Source organism: Diuraphis noxia, unplaced genomic scaffold (genome assembly GCF_037042655.1).
Source record: "Diuraphis noxia isolate RWA-SAM2 unplaced genomic scaffold, SU_Dnox_SAM2 contig0001, whole genome shotgun sequence".
In the NCBI taxonomy this organism is placed as follows: domain Eukaryota; kingdom Metazoa; phylum Arthropoda; class Insecta; order Hemiptera; family Aphididae; genus Diuraphis; species Diuraphis noxia.
The window spans coordinates 21,344,199-21,358,072 of NW_028301711.1; the positions used below are offsets into that span (position 1 = coordinate 21,344,199).

The window sequence follows — 13,874 nt, forward strand, 5'->3', positions numbered from 1 at the left end:
TTAAATATCTATATTTTAGTCCAAATATGATCTAACGATGTTTATAAAAAAATTGTATTAGTTTATTTCTTATACATATTTTAATTAAATTACCTTCCAATCAAATATAATAATATAATATGATAATATATATCAATCTATATAAACTTAATTATAAGAATCTTATATTAAATTGTTCAACTTTAGGTATAAATACTAAAAATTATATGCTCTTTTAATTAAGAAATAATTTGCAATATTCTACGATTTTGACAAAAATTTGAATTCCAAATGGCTTTTTAAACATCTCAGCACTTTCTTTATAATAAATAATATTATAATGTTTTTTAATTGGCTGCAATAAATTCTATAAGGAGCCTTGTGTTAAATTTTCACGATTTTTTATCGAGTGAATAATTTTTCTATCAATATTTATAGAAAAATAAATTAAATAAATTCGACCATAATATGTAGAAAATAAAAATAAAAATATTTGTTGAATACTTCAAGTACGATTGTTCGCTTATAACAAAATAATCAATCATTTAATGATATAACAGTATTTTATGTGTGAATATTCAATTTCATTTAATGTTAAGTTTCTACAGATTTTCATAAAATTAATTTTCTCACCTACTTTACAAATAACTAATATTTGAAAAGTATTTAATTTCAAGTATATTTTTTATTTGTTTGAATACTTTTTCCTTAAACTATAGTTTGAAATGTACATGGAATACTTTCTGAATGGATTTATTTGTATCTATATTTAATAAGTATAATTTTAAAAGAATTTTTTATATAAGTACTATGGCTTCCTATAAGTAAGTGACCCTTTCAAGAATGGTGACTCTATTCAGTGGCAAATATTATAATAAATTATTATGTATCTACGGCAAGGCGTTCCACTCTGCTGAACTTTTTAGCCCATTGCACATATACTACCCCTGTGGAAGGGGATTAGAATACTTTCACGGCTCTTCAGCCTGTCGTAAAAGACGACAAATGAAATTTCGTCAGGTCGACAGCTGGTGTAAAACTTTTGTTAAATCTGTATGAGAGGTTCAACAAATTATGTAGGAGAGTTTTCCCATCTCGGATGTGCACGAGAAAAACAAGTGAAAGGAAATATAGTTGGGTGTGGAGTTAGCCTGAGAGATGGGATGACTAGTACCAGCAGGGCAGCGGGTGCGGTAGCCGTTTCATCAGTCACATGTGTGGTCAATAGTAACATGGAGGGTATGGATTTGGTCTCAGAAATGACGCAGGAGGAAAAGTACTTGATTTGGCTACAGCGTATGATTTGGCCATTGTGACCACATATTTTAGGAAGAAAGAAGAACATTATGTTACCTTTAAAAGTGGAAGGAATAAGTCTCAAATAGATTATTTTATAGTGAGAAGAGGTAATGCGTAAAAATGTAAGGATTGCAAAGTAATTTCAGGAAAAAATGTGACAACACAGCATAAACTTATGGTTGTAGAGATCTGGTGCAATAAAAAGAGGGTGACTAGGAGGAAAAAATTAAAGAAGGAAGCAATAATTAGGTGGTGGAAATTATGTGGTGAGAATGAAAAAGTATTTACACAGAAGACGAGAGATTGGTATAATGAATGTAGACGGGAGTATAAAAGAAGTGTAGGGAAGTGTTAGAAGAAAACAGAGGTAAAATGCCAGAAGATAAATAAACGTAATGGTGAGAAAAGAAAGTGCAAACCACAATTTAAAAGAAAAAATCCCAGTTTAAAATTTTGCAAAAATCTAGAAGAAGAGAGGATTGGACTGTGTACAAAAATTTGTATAAGGCAGCAAAAAAAGTAGTAAGTAAAACAAAATTAGATAAATATGATGAGTTGTATAAGAGATAAGGAACAAGAAAAAGGGAAATTGAAGTGTACCAGCTAGCTAAGAGTAGAGAAAAACAAACCAGAGATGTACTAAACGTAAGATGCATAAGAGACGAAGGTAAACAGAAATTAACAAATGACAAGGAGATAATGAATAGATAGAAAAGGTATTTTGAAAAATTGTTAAATGAGAAATTTTCGAGTGAGGAAGTAGATCAATGTGAAATGAACTTAGGCATGGTCAATTTAATAAGAGAGGAAGAAGTGTCATGGGTGGTTAGAAAAATAGAAAGCAGTAGATCGAGATGGATTACCAGTAGAAGCTTGGAAAGTGTTAGAGAGATTAGGAGTAGAGTGTAGGCTGGTTTTCAAGGTTCGTCAACAGGTTTTTAATCGGAGGAAAAATTCCAGACACTTGGATAAAAAGCTATGCGATACCAATTTTTAAAGGAAAAGGAGATGTATAGGAATGTGAAAACTAGAAAGGCATAAAACTTATGAGTCACACTATGAAGATTTCAGAAAAGGTAATTGATTTAAGGATTAGAGTTGATACATCTGTTTAAAAAAAATCAGTTTGGTTTTATGCCGGAAAGTTGACAATGGAGCCGATATTTTGTCTAAGACAAGTGATGGAAAAGTATAGAGAAAAAAAAGAAGTTATATATGATTTTTATTGATCTAAAGAAGGCCTATACGACAGAGGTTTTGAAATGGGTATTGATGAAGTAAGGGTTGCTAAATGCGTATGTAAATATAATTGAAAGTTTGAAGGAGCGAACACAAGAGTTATAAACCTTGTTGGTGAAACTTAGAAGTTTAGGGTTGGAGTGCACCAACGTTTGGCATTGAGTCCTTTACTTGTTTTCTTAAGTGATAGACGAAATCACAAAAAGTATATACAAGGTGAGATACTACGGTGCATGTTGCTTGTGGATGATGTAGTGTTGATTGGAGGGAGTCTGGAGGAGGTTACTTGAGAGTAAAGGATTAAAAATTAATAGAAGTAAAACTGTGTACATTGAGTTTAATTTTTATATTAGAGATAGAACCCAAAGACTAAATCAGTATACTCATGCAATGAGTATGGTGGGTAAGGCAGTGGACGAAGTTGATAGTTTCAAGTACTTAGAACCCGTATTACAAAAGAATGGTAGTTTTGTCGAAGATATTATGCATAGGATTAAGTGTAGATGGATGAAGTGAAGAGAGCACCAGGTGTTTTATGCGATAGAAGAATCTCAATCAGGTTAAAAGGTAAATCTTATAATACAGTAGTAAGGCTGGCAATGATGAATGGATAGGAATTTTGGGCTATAGATAAAACAATGGAGAGGAAAATGAGTGTTGTGGAGATGAGAATGTTAAGGCGGATAAGTGGAGTGACGAGAGAGTTCAATAACAGTAAAAGTTAGGGTAGACTGAAGAACTATGGTAACTTTGTTATCCTATAAACTAGCGCGTGTAAAGTTATTATGTTGGCTATACGTCCTTATAAAAAAGTTAAGAACGATTAAGAAAAATAATAAATTGTGATCAGAACTATGTTATTGAAAGAGTTTTCACGTTCAAAAGTATACAATTATTTTTTTGAATTAATTTATCCAAAAAAAAATTCTTGAAACCTCAATTAAAGTAAAAATATTAATAATATATTTCCGTTTTATTAATTTAAGTATAGGTAATGATAAAAAAATAAAAATATAGAGATTATGGCTATATATTCAAATCATGTAATAGTGTTATCGTTTATCGATGAAAAATATTTTTTAATTATTTGTCAAAAGGCGAAATGCCGATCAATAAATTAATACAAATATTATAAGTATGTATTGATAATTGATGATACGACTCAGTATTTTCTATTAGTATATTTTGTTTTCAGTAACTATATCTATGATGAATACTAAAATTTAACCATTATTTAAAATTTTTTTTATCTTTTTGCAAGGTTTTAAATAAGGGTACCTACGTGCACCGTTATTGCCCTGGTGTAGTGGTGATTTACGTAAAAAAATTGAATATTTTCTCTAAAAAAAATACATAATTGAGTAAACATGAGAGATTTTCATTTGTGGGCAACGGGGAGATAATTTCTATCTTCGAAAGTTATCAATTTGTATTTCCTATTTAAAATATTTTCATAAATTATAAAACACATTTTGGTTGATTATTTAATATTATTTGATTAATATTATAATATTAAGAAAATAGAAAATAGTAATAAATTTAAAAAAAAAAAATTACAAATTTGAATATATTAAATTGAATATCCAATTACACCCATATGCCAATCTAAACATAATTAAATTAATTGTTATTTATTTTGTTACCTTAGATTTAATTATTGAAAAAATAGTAAAAACCACTAATACTTTGGGAAGCTATATCTCACAAATTAATCAACGAAAAATAAAAATGTTGACACGTAAATTCATGAAAAAATAGTTTTATTAATTCATGATATTTTCATAATATGTTACCATATAAAAATCAAAAGTTGATAGTGATGGTTTCACCAATAAATATAATGGTGAAAAAAAATTAAATATTATATATACATAGAAATTATAATAATAGTATACCTACGACCTACCCACTTAAATGGTACATCCTATATTGTTTGACGTAAACTTTAATCCTTGCCATATTTATACGAGTTACTATAACAAACATACTTTAAAGTTTAAGCCATTAATCTACAACCTTGATAAATACCTACATAATATTATATTATAAGTAGGTACCTATGTAATATTTAATCATAACCTCATATTATTATATTAAAATAAATTGTCTTAGATTAATATCTTTACATATGGACATCATGGACATTAATAATTTGATAGTAAGTCATAAATACCTATACAAATAAATATTAACAAATTTACCGTTTATAAGCTGAGGAAAAATCAACGTTTTTCTAAGAGTAGATTTGTAAAATGTGACAAAAAAGAAAAATTTTGTAACAAAATAGATAAAATACACAAACTGTGGATTTGTTTTATACATATTATCTATTATATATACTGTAAGTATATGAGTACATATGACACGTATATATACACAAGTATATATCTATACGTTAACATAAATTATGTAGGCTGCTTTATGTGTTATTAATTATTATGTATGTTTAATGTTTAGTTAATATTATGTTATGTGGCCTACAAATTGGTAAATTGGTAAGGTATATCCAAATTATTAATAAGTATTAACTATTTTAAAAATTAGCATACAAAATATCGCGCCTTTTTTTGTGATAATGTTACTCTTAGTATCTCTAACTTAATACTGTTAGATGCAGTGAAAGTAGTAGTATATTAAATGTATATAAAACTTGTAATATATCCGAAATTCTTGACCCAGTTCATAACATCGGTATAAGATGTGCAACTGGAGCTTTCAGAAATAGCCCTATCTCCAGCTTATTAGCCATCACTGGGGAATCTCCAATTCAATACCCAGAATAAGATTATCCTATCACTCAAATAAATTACTGTAATTTAGTCGACTCCTTATAATTCAACTATTCATAATTTAAATAAAAACTAATCTCCATCTGTATATGATTTAAACATGAATCTCAGAAAACCACTAAGCATAAGACTTCGTAAAGAAATGTCTGACAAAAACATCTCACCTAACACAATCCTTCAGTATGAAATCTGAATTACCCCCCCCCCCCTTCCACGAAGATAACATAACTACGAAATGAATACCAGTCTTAGTGCTCATGTAAAAAAAGAAACACCCGAAATAGTCTATCGAAATTTATCTAATGAACTAATTCATACAGATTTCCATAATAATTCACAAATCTATACAAATGCATCTAAAACTTCAACAGGCATAAGTCTGGCAATTATAATAAAAGTTCTACTCAAGTATTCCAATCATTACATAGTCATAGCAGCATTTATACTTCTGAATACATAGCTCTTTTAAAAGGAATCAAAACAGCTGTTATTACAAATTATGAAAGAATCGACATTAATGGTTACAACTCACTCCTCATTGTCCTGTCAAACATAAAATATAATACTCAAATCAATTCCTTAATCATAAAGATAAAAAAGCGGGTAAGTCGTGTATGTCGCTCTGCTGTACAGTAGGTTACAAGTGGGTTACTGTAATGGATGGAATTAAATTTGAATCCAATGATATTATATCATTGTATACAAAAAACGATTCTGAGCGAAGACGGTTTATCTGTCTAGGATATATTATAGATTATTAAAAATTTTCAAATCTTAGATTTAAAAAGAAAATTTTTTATGAATTTCTATAGTTTGAAATAATTTGCGAATTTTCTTGATTTTTACATATGTTGTCAAAATTCAAACTTTGAATGCTTATAAAAAAAAAAATTGTGACTACGCATTTCTTTTATTTTTCAATTTTTATTGTAAAAATATATTATGAGTCTTGTATTAAATTTTCAAATCTTAGATATCAAAAGAAAATTTTTTATGAATTTCTAGCTTAAAATAATTTCTGTATTTTCGTGATTTTTACATAATATGTTGTCAAAACTCAAACTTTGAATGCTTAAAAAAAAAATTGTGACTATGTATTCCTTTTATTTTGCAACTGCTATTGTAAAAATATGTTAGGAGCCTTGTATTAAATTTTCAAATCTTAGAATTAAAAAGGAAAACTTTTATGAATTTCTATCTAAGATAATTTGAACATTTCCGTAATTTTTACGTATTTAGTCAAAATTTGAACTTTAAATGCTTATAAAAAAAAATTGTGACTATATATTTCTTTTATTTCTCAATTGCTATTGTAAAAATATAAAATGAGCCTTGTATTAAATTTTCAAATCTTAGATATAAAAGGAAAATTTTTTATGAATTTCTAGCATAAAATAATTTACGAATTTTCGTGATTTTTACATAATATGTTGTCAAAATTCAAACTTTGAATGCTTATAAAAAAAAATTGTGACTATGAATTTATTTTATTTTTCAACTGCTATTATAACAATATGTTAAGAGCCTTGTATTAAATTTTCAAGCTTTTCTGCCTAACAAGTAAATTTTTATCGATATTAATTTAAAAAAAACTATAATGATCGAAAATTTGAAATGCCTATGAATAGTTCAACTTAAGTCGAAATTTTTTGAAAATTGCATGGTGGATAGAATATACTTATATAAACATTAGGTGAAAATTTCATGTATCTATGGTCATTTGTTTTAAAGTTACATCAAAAACCAAAATCGATTTTGTCGAAAAATGAGTGTGCGTAAAATTTCCCGTTTTTCCCTTAATTTTTAGTTTGTTTTTCTCAATTATTTAGAAAAGTATTAAGAATTTTTTACTTTTGACCCCCCAAAGTACCAACTAGATTCACTTTCTGATCAAACGAGGTACTGAAGTCAAAAATCGAAGCATTTTTACTGCCCCAAAACGTGATGACAGACACAAAAAAAAAAAAAAAACATCATGGTAAAATCAATACATTCATCGCTCAGAATCTAAAATATAATATATTTATCCAATAAATTCATACGTTTTATATGGACCCCGGGGCACTGCGATATCAGAGGAAATGAAGAAGCAGTCAAATCAACCCGAAATGCTATCTATAACTTATAAGTAAACTCAACTCCTTAACTCATTCACTTATGTCTCCAGTTGATATAATTAGGAACGTTGACAAATATTGCATACAATTATGGGACTCAGATTGACGTCAATTTACCGAAAACAAATTATGGTAAATCAAACACTCAGTCAAGCTTTGGTTAAAATTCAATTTTTCAAATCGAAACGAAGAAGTAATCATGAATTGACTTAAAATTGGCCACACAAGAGTTACTCATGGATACTTAATGGGAAACACTGAACTTCCTACATGCGTCATGCCACTCTTGCAATTCTTCCATTACAGTTAAACACCAATGCCAAATCTTCACGGAGGCCAGAAAAAAACGTGAAATATCATTGTAAAAACCCCTTATATACATAACTGTATAATTTAATTTTAAGCTAATAATCATGATGTTGATGTTGTAATCAGGGCTTAAAACCGTTATCGATAAAGTCGGTAATCGGCTCCTAACGGAGCCGAAAATTTTTGAAAACCGGTAACCGGTTATCGTTTAAATGTGATATTTTGGTAACCGGTAACCGTTTCCATAAAGATATTTCAAACACTATAATAACCGTTAATCGTTTAAAAACCGTTGATAAGATTTTTTGGTAATCGGTTACCGGTTAAAACCGGTTTTAAAAAAATCATTTTTTTCAGTTTTTTATTATATTTTTAAAACAGTTTATTTAGGGCATTCGTGGGTTGATAACAAAAGTATTATTATTTAATACAAAATCAAAAACTTAATATGCTTTAATTTGTTCGGATTTCCTTTAATAATTTAAATATTTATTTTTTCAAACTACTTTGAAGTTTAAACTGTTTAAACTTTAAACTTTAAAGCATATGATCGAAATAATGGCGATCTTAATAAATAAAATAAAAAATTTTATTGTTATAATTGAAAATACGAGGTAACCGCTTTGATGTTAATATTTAGATATTTACCTTGATTACCGATTAACAATAACCGCTTCCAGGATTCCAAAACTAAAAGCGATTACCGGTTTTCGGTTCTCAAATATACGGTTTTTTACCGGTTTTCGTTACAAACCGGTTACCGGTTTTAAGCCCTGGTTGTAATGATAAAAAAATTTTGTTTAAAAGTAGTTTAAGAACTCTAATATTTAATGCACAATGAGATTTACATCTCCCAACAAATTTTAACCCCTTAAGTGTTGCGAAAATTATTTGTTTTTAACTACCTAAACAAATACACTTAGGTAGGTAGGTAGCATACCAGCTGATACGATGAAATTATTATTTTAAAATTTATCCACATTTATATTATTTTAAAATTAGTATGCGGGTTGACTGTCTCATATTTAGGACTTTCCTATGTATATTATATAGAAAATTATGTTTTTATGCGAAAGTAACAGCCAAGATACAATTTTGGAGAAAATAAATTTTTATACAAAACCATTATTATTTTGTTGTAATTCAAAAACTTTTTTATTTTGTGTCTTTTAGATTTTCGATTTTTTTGGTATAAATTCAAAATATTTCAATATTTTTGAGCTATACATTGAATGTTTAAGTCTTAATCAGTTTTTTGAGTTTTTTCTATAAATGTTGATGAATAATTTGTTTCTTTATCAAAAAGCTTAAAAATTTTAAACAAGGTTCCTTATAACTTTTAATTATTGGAATTAAAAAAAAAAGTTAAGTGTAAAATATTTGCATTTGAAAAGTTGAAATTTTAACGAAATTATTCATTCAATCACTTATATCAGCATTTTATATACATGATACTATAATTTTTAAAATTGATATACTCGTTTTGATCTAATTATAGGTATGAGAAATATTCAGTTTTTTATAAATGTCAATAACAAAAATTTGCCTTGGTAAAAAGCCTGAAAATGTAATAGATACATAAGGAACTTAATAAGTTCTTATTATTTAAAATTTTAAAAATATTGAAGATCTACACGTCCACGATTTATTTTATATTTTATGGACATTGTAAATTCAAATTGGGGTGGAACTATAATAGATATTCAAACAAAAAATAACGATTTTAGTAATTCTGCAGTTACTCATTTTGTTACTTGTTAAATATTATTAATGAAAATTTGAAACCTTTACGTAGGTATATTCTATATTATTATATTTTATATAAACAATAAAATGTTCAAACATTGAGATTAATAAAATTTTAAACTTGTCCTATTTATACCTGCACGAATCTATATTCACACGGACGTCACCGTTTTTGCCCAAAATGTACCTATCCCTTTTCTGCCTAAACTTATTACCGTTCCCTTTTCGGCCACTGTCATTTTTCGGCCAGTACCTGCAGTTTAACATATTATTAGCTTAGCCATATAAATTAATAATTAGTTTTTGTTTGAAAACTTTTACTTTTTTTGTATTTGGCACTCTTTAATGTAAGTTTAATTTCGTTCATAGTTGGTGTTTTGGAAATAAAGATAAAACAGTATTATTCATTGTTAGTTGTTTGATATAATACGATATAACTGTAATATATGAGTATATATAATTATCGTATAATGTAAAACGGACTCGATCAATTATAGTGTAATATCAAAATGTTTTGTCAATAATTTTATGTCAGACTGTCCTGATAACGTAAAATTAAAACAAAAAAATGTAATTTACTTCACTTTCAACGAACGCGTATTTTTTTTATCGATATTGTTATTATACAGGTATTATAAGGTTATATTAATTTTTATTCAACCATATTGTATTAAGAAACCTTAACTCTCAACTTAAGCATATTTTATTAGTAATGTAAGACTATATTAATTTTTATTTGATCAATTTAAAACGTTATACCTAACGGTTTATTGCCAATTGTTTTATTTTATTATTATTTTTTTCACAATGCAGTAATAGGTAATAATTTTAATAAAGAACCACTGACCGAAAAGGAAACGGTTAGTATTGGCCGAAAAGGGAAAGGAACATTTTTACCGAAAAGGGAATTATCTATTTAAATATTTGCAGAGAAACTACTTGTTAAAATTTTAAATTTTTTTTCTAAATAAAAATTTAAAAAAAAATTATCAACTAAATATACCACACTAAAATAAGGATGTTTTCATTGGAAAAACAAACTTTATATCGCTTCTGCACGACATTCTTTAAGTAATACAAAAAGTCTCAAGTATTCGAAAATACAATCTTTAAGTACATAAAAGTACCTAAATTTAAGAAATTCTGAAACTCAGAATTTGAATAAATTTATTACTAAATATATAAAACGAAAATTGGTTCTAACGTGCTTGTTATGAATATGCCTAATATTCAAATATTAAAAAATATTACCTAATAATTTAATAAATATTAGAACATATTTTCAAGTGAGATACCTACATACGTATTTATTTGTTTGGTTCAACAATTCTATTACTCACACTCGTGATATAATAGAGCCAATTAAAAATATTTTTTAAGGTACCTATTTGTCCGTTATATATTATATGAATAGAACACCATTCAGAGTATAATGAATTTTCAGTTTTTTTTTTAATATGGATTCTCTTCAGTACCGTGGTACAAATGCCCAGAATTTTGTATTTTTAATTATACTCACTATATTGTTGGTAACATCAATTATCTATTACTTTCCGAGCGTCGACAGTATACATATAGCGCCAATAATCGATACACGAATTGAATATTTGTTCTACATAAAAATAAAAATAAAACAATTTTCGAATCTTTTCTTATAACCATATTTTAATGGTAACCAATAAATTATCTGTACTGTTATACTTACTAATATGTCTGATGTTAATTTGTTTTAATCACTATAATAGGACAGGTGTTAAATTATTAAAATCATGTTTAAAGATATTAAAAATAAAAATGTCGACAAGTGGATACCACTCTGCTGAACGGTAGTTTTCGAGTACCTATGTCATTGTAATGTATGTAATGTATGTGTTATATTAGAATTCAATGATCAACTTTTAAAAACGTTTATGAACGGAGGCGTTGTGTCATACTAGCATATATTTTTATAAATAATCAAAATGAATAATAAAAAAAAAATTTTAAAAAAAAATTAAATAAAAATGAATAGGTCTCGTGGCTATAAACAGCTTAACTTTCCGATGAACTTTTAATTTGTTAACGGTATAATAAAAGCTTGTGAGAAATCTTCTATTGGAATTTCTTTTGTTAGTTATGAAAAGAAAAACTTAAATGAATTTCTAGTTGAAAATTACATTTAAAAAAAATATAAAATCGATTTTTCCAAATATGATTTTTTTTATTTATCCATCGCTTTTTAAACTTCTGATAAATTTAAATTTTTTGATAAATATCTCATATAGATCTCAAAGGTACCAACTAGATTAAATTTTCTATCTGAAAAGATGATGATTTCGAGTATTGGAGAATTTTTACTTCCTCGAAAATTAGATGACAGACAGAAAAAGCACACATCATTGTAAATAATATTCAATATGCTTAGAATCTAAAATTCAAAATGAATAATTTATAATGTTGTTTTTAATTTATTTTGACATTTGTTAACTATTATTTAATATTAAATAGGTATTATATAATATACTGTGATTGTAAATAATATTTTTGTAAATGGAGTTGTTACCGGTAATAAAGATTATTATAATAATAATATTATTATTTGTCTCGCAGTGCCCTATATAACTTAAGAACTTTTTTTAAATTTATAATTTTGAATGCTACAAGGTAAATTTTAAATTTTAAATGCTGTTTTAGGTGTATTGTCATAATATTTTAAGCTTAAAAAAATTAAAATCTATTAATTTATTAATATGATAATAATTTATTTATTGATAACCAATAAAATTAAAATATGTGTTTTCGATACTTATACAATGATAACATTTTTTTCGAAATATCATTTCTAAATTCTTTTAATTTTTTTTATGTTACAGCTGGATTTCGATGTGGTCGGTTTTCGATTTTTTAATGGTTTTATGCATTTGCATTGTTCAACTATCGGCCAAAGGCGCAGTTACGAACACGCCGTGTACTATTATTGATAATTGCTGCGTTCGAAACATGACCAACTTTTGGAAACACAAAACTGAGTTGCGCTGTTCAGAGATCCAAATCATACCAGTTGTTAACGAGATAATACACGTTTTGTGAGTAAAATGTATACCCATTTTGAAGGGTTTTGATTTTATTATTTTATTAAATAATTTATTTTACTGTACTATATTTTTTAAACGTAAATCAAATCTTCGACATTTTCAAAATGTATCCTAAATGAAGATGTCAAGTTATTGTTACCATTATGATTTTTTCAACTACAATAGAATAACCATAAAATAGCTGTCTTCTTATAGTGAAAAAAATACCCAACGTAGGTTATACATTTACATATCCTTTGCCGTACATAACAGTATAACACCATTATTTTTTCACAACTTTTCGATTTGGTATACCTACTGTTAGTACATAATATTCTAAAGAAGCGGCATAACTAGCCAAATAACTAAAGGGAAGGGGACAATATAATTTATTCACTAAAATTGAGACCATAATCTAATTGATTGATTTTGCACAAGTCCTGAAACTCGTTTTATGGCTTGGAAATAAAAAAAAACGTGTCACTCATATCGTAAATAATATTAAGTACATAAGAGTTCATAAAAAAGTGCAATAACTTGTTTGAAAACAAATAATGTGAAGATAATCCTGTAATCATAATTTATGAATTAATTGGATGGAACACATTAGTGACAACAACGCAAGATGGGAAAAGAGAATTGGATAGTACAACAACGCACTATCTCAGATACCTAATGGCTATACGAGCAGGTGTAGCGACATCTTAATCATTTGCATAATTTTTATAGTTTAAACCGCAGTGAAAATTAATTTTACAAAATAATTAAAGATTTAATCATTTTATGAATTTTATTTAATGATCAAAAATATAAATTTTTATGATTAGGTATATAATATTATGGAAGACTAAAGATTTTTAATATTTTTAAATATTTCAAGTACAATAATCATATTCCTTGTTAATATCATTCACATTAGTTCGATTTAAATATATTACATTTATTCAACCATATAACCATCACTTTGAACAGTATAAGTTTAAACAGAAGAATAGGGGTTGTAGATTTCAAAGTTTATTTTTATTCACGATTTTAATCATTTTTTTTTTTGTTTAGAAAGAAAACAAAAAGGCTTTATGAGTTCTATAATCTATTAATTAAAATTATTTATAAACACCCTTGAACGAAAATATTTCAATATTTACAAATACACAAAAAAATTGTGTATCTCCAGTTATATATAATAAATGATAATAACTATATAGGTCAATATTCAACTACTGTGGTGAAGCGTGGCGTGTATATTTATTTTAATATAGCAAGGTAATGCTTATTGTAAAGATCAAGTGGAAAATCTATTCTATGCATGCATATAAAAAATAGGTTTATTTAAGTACCTAATT

General features: G+C 26.7%; 1 protein-coding gene across 3 annotated transcripts in view; it reads left to right on the plus strand.

Moving 5' to 3' along the window:
* Positions 1-13,874, plus strand: part of LOC107166703 (lutropin-choriogonadotropic hormone receptor-like) — a 74,653-nt gene that overhangs the window by 12,639 nt on the left and 48,140 nt on the right. For all 3 annotated transcript variants that reach the window (XM_089216064.1, XM_089216062.1, XM_089216065.1), the window contains exon 2: positions 12,331-12,543. In XM_089216064.1, the coding sequence (XP_089072190.1) occupies positions 12,331-12,543 (213 nt within the window). The remainder of the gene's footprint in view (positions 1-12,330; positions 12,544-13,874) is intronic.